Source organism: Equus przewalskii, chromosome 12 (assembly GCF_037783145.1).
Source record: "Equus przewalskii isolate Varuska chromosome 12, EquPr2, whole genome shotgun sequence".
Lineage (NCBI taxonomy): Eukaryota > Metazoa > Chordata > Mammalia > Perissodactyla > Equidae > Equus > Equus przewalskii.
The window spans coordinates 39072420-39078854 of record NC_091842.1 but is presented as its reverse complement, the minus strand read 5'-3'; the positions used below and the strand labels follow the sequence as shown (position 1 = coordinate 39078854).

Sequence of the window (6435 nt, the reverse complement as noted above, 5' to 3'; positions counted from 1 at the left end):
CCTTGCAACCTACTACTTTTTAAAAAGTTCCATGTAAAAATAAATACTTCTCAACCAAAGTTAACCATAGCAAATATGTCCATTAAAACACACACACACACTCACACACACACACACACACACACACACACAAATAGCGTTTCCTTTAGTTGCCTTGTTTTCAAAGTCACGATGTGAATGAAAAGTAAATCCTCCTGCTATTTCAGCCACGAATTGCAGGAAATGAGGATGTCCTAAGCTCTGGAGGGTGCTGATCTTTTCAATGAGAAAATACCAGGCGTCCGATATTTAGATTTTAGAATACTTTAATGTCCATTTCTTCAGTGGATGCATTTTGAAATTCTTAGAATTAACAATTGAAAAAGAGCAGAGCAAAGGAAAGATGGAAAAAGCAAACAGTTGGTTCTTGCTAATTTAATTTCAGATCCTAGGCATGATGTGATTTTCCAAAACAACCAACCAAAAAATGCTTAAATCAAAAACCTAGAAATGCAAATGCAGACGGATCTTTGGAAACTACAAATTATTACAGCCCACGTAATGGGAAGCAAAGGCCCTTTGGCTCTCAATGTCATGTGCAAATGTGCAGGTGTTGTCTCCACCAGTGAAGTCAGTGTTATTGGAGTCGTGTGCAGGTGTTGCATAATCTGTGCGACTCTTCAAACTACTTAAGGGTTTCATAACTGATGCTCTACACTTGTTTGCATTGGATAAAATTATGTGCTTGTTTATGATATATATATCTCTATAATTTGATCTGACCTGGGGCCAAGAAGAAAATTGCAACTCAAAGCAACTATTTACACACATTCAATTCTGAAGTATTGCTTCCTGCCCTAAGTTCGTAAGAGGTATTGCCACTCTGAAGAACGCATCCATCATGTCGGTAGCGCCTGAACCCACTGCTTAGAAACCCCGTCTGTCTGCAGCAACTATCTGTTCAACGCCAGCAGAGTTAGACGCAGGGCACTTCCATTGCAGAGATTCTGTGGTTCTGCGTTGAGGTATGCTTCAGAGCAGGGAACTGGGAAGGACCCGAGTCGCCTGGTGACCCAGAGAGAACATCTGTACTGGTTATTTAGGAAGGCTCAGGGTGTTCTTTAAAGACAATTTTAGCCGCTGGGTGAGCCGCCCATCAAAGGCTCTAATTTGTACAATGCTGAACCAGACCACCAGATGTTAGGATTCTCTCCCTGTGGGTCGCAGCTTCTCGGGTTCCCAGGGTCAGGAATCACAAACACCTTTGTAGCAGAGGAAGGAAAAAAGAGTTTGACGGGGGGAAGTGTGTGCAGAGATGAACTTTGTAGAGCATGTCTTGAACGAACAGCAGAGACACGGGTAACTCATGGGCAACCGCCCAGACCCTTAGCTGCCGCCAAAGCTACAGAACCTGGAGCTGGAAGGCAACGGGAAGGGCCACACTCACAAATGCGGTAATACTGAGGGAAGAAATCCCTAACACGCCCACGATCGCTATGGACAAGGAGAGCATCAGGTAGTGTTTTTAAGAAAAAATAAAAATCCTGCAGTTTTTATAAGAATACATTCTTTAGAAGCAAGAGGTATTGTCACACCAACCTTTCTCCAGCACTGGAAGATCAACAAACTGACAGGAAAACCTGAAGGAAAATCTTAGTGACTAAGAATGCTCTGGATTCCCCAGGACGCTGGGCTCCTGGTGGCCAGGTGGCCATCCCAGGTATGTCCCAGGGGGAGCTAGCCGGTCAGAATCAATATTTCGTTATGCTTCAGACCGCAGATTCTGTACGTATTTGGGGACTTGCTGCAGATGTGGAAGTTACACAGAGATCTACCAGTGAAAAGCAAATGCACAGGACCATCGGAAGACCGTAAACAGAGAAAGAACTAGTCCTCAAATTACCCCATGAGCTGTATGCCATGTCACCTTAAAAATAACTATGGCTGGGACAGGGCAACTCCAGCCTGAGTTCGATTCTACATAAACTCCAGACTCAACGTGGCAAAACATGATTACAAGCAGGATTAGCGACAAAGGGCACAGAAGTGCTTTTCCTTAGGTTTTCTATACCCCTGCGCAGCACCCCATCTGCCTCCGGACATACTGTCCCTACATACAGTGCAAGAACCCCATCTATAGAGGGCTGGGGTTCGCCCCCCAGGGTCACTCCTGCCACAAACAGGTCCTGCGCAGGATGAGAATGGGAAAGGATGGAGAAATTTCCTGAATGTGTGGAAGCCAAGACAGTGCCACACCGCCTGCCCGCCTGCTCTGCCCAGACCTCCCGCTTCTCACCGAGCCGGGTTCTGATGTAACCCTGCAGCAGGGAGACCCCGGGACGCAGATCCATGGCATGTGGGGCAGAAGTCGCAGCGTCGGTTTACAAACAGTGGCCGAGAGCTTCTCCGACCCAGGGGTCCTGCTCAGCCCCCTTGAGGGGGAGGTGGCCTACAGTGGCTGCAGCACTGACAGACATCTCTTTCTTCTGCTGTGCCTGCCCTCTGCGGAGCCCGGAGCCTACTTCCCCTCACCAGAATGACCCGGCACCCCCTCCCCAAAACACACGTTTCCTGATAAATAAATAAATAAATTAATGCAACCCTCAGACATTTATTTTGAGTTCCCCTCTCAGACGAGTCAGCTTCAAAGGCAAACCCCTTCGCTCCCAGCTGGAACACCCCTCGGTGCGGGGGCAGAATGGAAAACGGCTTTTAAATACCTGAGGCCTGGTTCACAAGCTTTGTTACCGGTTAGCATTTGGACTCTTGGCCTACATGTGCAGGAAGCCCTAAAGCCGCCAGGTGTGGGGAGCGGTGCGGCCACAGCCCACGAGGCCCAGGTGCTCTGGAAGGCGCAGGTGGGAGGGGAACTGGCGGCCTGGCTGACTGCGGACTGCCGTTCTCAGCCTTGCCCCCGGACGTCCCCTCCCAGGGAGTTACTGGCACTTGATCTCAGATTCATAAATGCAAGTGTGTGTGCGTGTATGTGCTTACACAGAAAGGTCAGGTCACTGGAAAACACTATTATGTATACAGAAAAAATAAACCTCAAAAACATTGTATTAGCAAAAAAAAAAAAGTGTCTCATGAGAAAAAGCAATAAACATGATATCTTAACCACAGCTTTTGTTTTAAAAGTCCAACAACACTCAAGGCCATGATCTCCACCGGTGGCCTTTGTCCCTAGACTCCAAGGCCACGGCCAGCCCCTGAAGGCACTTGTTCTCCACGCTGAGTGTGACACCAAGGGGAGAAAAAGGAAAGAAATGGATGAAAATGAACCCTGAATAACTGTGATCCACACAGAAGTTAGGGCTGCAATGACCACATGACACCACGTCCGGGGACGGAACCCGTGGCGCTTGGAACACACAACAGCCAAATACAAATATTATTGTGTTTCGAGGAGCAGAGCACCGCAGGCAGCGCGCGGCGCTGCGTCACACACTCTTTGAGACGTTGAGCTTGGTGAGCTCGTTGGCTTCTTCCATCCCCATTTCTTCACAGTCGCTCTTCTCTATGGCTTTGCCAAATCGACACCTTTCTTCGGCTTTGATGGGCTCTTTCCAGGGTCTCTTAGAGGACAGGTGAGCATCCTTGGCCTGTGTGTTGTTATCAGAACCCAGAGACGTCTTGTCCAAGTTCTGTACAGAAGGCACCAGGTTGGCAATCTCGTCCGTGGGAGACCGTCCGATGCTGCCGTCCACCTGGACTCGGATGTCTGGGGAGATGGACAGCTGGTGATGCGGCACGACCCCGTTGTCCATGCACTTTGGGTAAAGGTAGGTCTTCATCTGACCTTTCCCCTTTACGTTCACCGTCCCTCTGTAGTCAAAGTCGTAGCCCATCTTGCTTAGGACACGGTAGCTCTCTTCACTCACCTGGATGCGGCACTCCACCCCCGTGGTGTCCATCCTGCTGGCGATGTTGACGGTGTCCCCCCAGATGTCGTACAGCAGCTTGGTCGTGCCGATGACCCCTGCTGTGAGGGGCCCATGGTTGAAGCCAACTCTGAGCTTGAAGTTGAACCAGAGCATGTTGTTGTTGAAATCGTCCACCACGCGCATCATCTCCTTGGCAAACTCAAACAGGATTTGCAGGTGCTCCTGCGGGTGGCTACCGTCCTGGCACCGTGTGGCATTCAGCCCCGACGCCGCCATGTATGTGGCCCCGATGGTCTTGATCTTCTCGATGCTGCTGTAGTCTGGCTTGCTCAGGAGCTCGTCGAAGTCCCCGATCAGCTCATTGAGGACCCGGTAGCACTCCTTGCCTCCCTCGTAGTTCTCCTCGTAGAACTCACTGAAGTTGACGATGCTGGCGAAGATGACTCCTCCGCTGTCATGGTTCTTGGAGTAGGTCTGGGAAACCTTCAGCTGCTCGGCCACGTGGTAGGGGATGATGTTCCTCAGCAGCCAGTCGGCTTGGTCCCTCATGCTCTGGATCGTGGTGCGGTGAAGGTCCGCCTCCACGTCCCCATGGTAGTGAAGGCGGTAGCTGACTTCGAATTCTCGGGTCAGGAACCAGACCAACAAGAGCAGGAGAAAGAAGACAAGAGCCACCTCTTGGCCAATTAGGCGGGCTGGTCTCCTGCTGTCATGCAGCAAGGAACTATTGCACGGATGCCTCTGGGAACTGGAGAGTAAAGACAAGAGAAAGGACGGACCTGCTTAAATGCATCTTTTAAGGGAAAGGCTACTGCTCAGTACTTCCAGGTTCTGAAACAGCCCAGCTAACCAGCATCCTGCACAGAGTTTTCTTGAGCTCAAAACTTTGACAACCTGCAGGCACAAGGCAACCTGTTTCTGCTTAGGTGGCTGGCTGAACATGTGGAGAGATAAAGACTGACTTTCTTCAACTGATTTCCTTAACAAGCTTTGTAACTGCTTTGTTTTCAGAAGTCTTTAGCTCCTTGATTTTTAAATTTTTTCTTAACTTTTTATTTTGAAAAATTTCAACCTTATAGAAAAGTTAAGAGACTAGTAGCACAAACATTCATACACCTTTTTCCTGGATTCAATAACTTAACATTTTGCTACCTTGCTTTTTCCCTGTCTATACACACGTGCACACATACACACATGCACACACATACTTTTTCCTGCACGTTGTGAAAGTAAGCTGCAGACACCGTGACACTTCAATCCTGAATAGTTCAGTACGTATCTCCTAAGAATAAGAACATCTCCCTATGAAACCACACCACCATCATCACACCCAAGAAACTGAACATTCTCTGAGATACTCACTTTTCATCTTCTAATCCAACTTTAGTTTTGAAAGACTTGTAATTTTACAAAGAATTCTTTTAAGTTCTCTACTGTCTCCCGGTATAAAAGTTGGGCAAAATACCATTCCCTGCCTCTGGGTTAGTTCTGTTTTTCAAAGTCATTCAAGACAACTTTAACTTTTTTTTTTTTTTTTTGAGGAAGATTAGCCCTGAGCTAACATCTGCCACTAATCCTCCTCTTTTTGCTGAGGAAGACTGGCCCTGAGCTAACATCCATGCCCATCTTCCTCTGCTTTATATGTGGGACGCCTGCCACAGCATGGCTTGCCAAGCGGTGCCATGTCCACACCCAGGATCCAAACCAGCGAACCCTGGGCCGCCGAAGCAGAGCAAGCGAACTTAACCACTGTGCCACCAGGCCAGCCCCAACTTTAACGTTTTTTAAAAGAATATAATATGTATACTTTTAAGAGGAACACATTGCAGGAAACTCAACCACTATAAACAATGGAAACCAAGTGTCTTTCCATCAAGGTAAGCAATGCTGTCATTTTCCTGTGGTGTGCATGATATTCTAATAATGGATGTACTGTAGCACCCAGACTCCCACCAACGGGCATTTACACTCTGTCCATCTTTTACTACCAGACAATGTTGCAGTGAAATTCCTGTACCGTGTCACTGTGCGTAGGAATGATTTTGTCTGTGGGATAAACTCCTGGAAGTGGACTTGCTGTGTCATTTTAAATACTGCACATTTAGAATCCCACTAGAAATTTCTATATTGCCCTTCGCAGGCCTGAGCCTGTTTCCATTCCCTCCATAACTGAGGCTGCTCTCCGGGGGCCATCCTGCAGTTCGAGGGTGCCGACAGGCAACAGCCATGACTGGAGGACTGAAGATGAGCACGAGGAGCATAGTCTATTTTAAAGTTGATTTTTTAAATAAATTTTTTTCCCATTTAGCTACTATATACTACTCATCATAGAAAATTTAGGGAAAAGAGTAAAAAGAAAAAAAAAGATTCATCTGTCATCCTACCAGCCAGAGGCAATCACTATTAAGGTTTGCTGAATTTCCTACTAGTGCTTCTTCTGTTTGTTTACGATGCTGCGATTGTTATGTTCATAGAAATTTTGTGCCCCGACGTACTTCTAATGCGCAGAGTGGACTACTAGATTTTATGTAACAATGGGCAGGGTCACTATACAAATGTAATTATACAGTCG

General features: G+C 47.5%; 1 protein-coding gene across 2 annotated transcripts in view; it reads right to left on the bottom strand.

Annotated features, from left to right (window-relative positions):
• Window positions 1-287: 287 nt before the first annotated feature.
• ADCY9 (adenylate cyclase 9) overlaps window positions 288-6435 on the bottom strand; it is a 111512-nt gene continuing 105364 nt past the window's right edge. Inside the window, exons 11-12 of one of the 2 annotated variants that reach the window (XR_011524549.1) lie at window positions 2920-4611; window positions 288-2849 (exon numbers count right to left, since the gene is read on the bottom strand). Coding sequence is in view for 1 of the 2 variants with exons in the window: in XM_070566907.1 (XP_070423008.1) it covers window positions 3420-4611 (1192 nt within the window). In the remaining variant the exon portion in view is untranslated. Of the gene's footprint in view, window positions 4612-6435 lie in introns of both variants that reach the window. The other variant, XM_070566907.1, reaches the window with a different exon arrangement.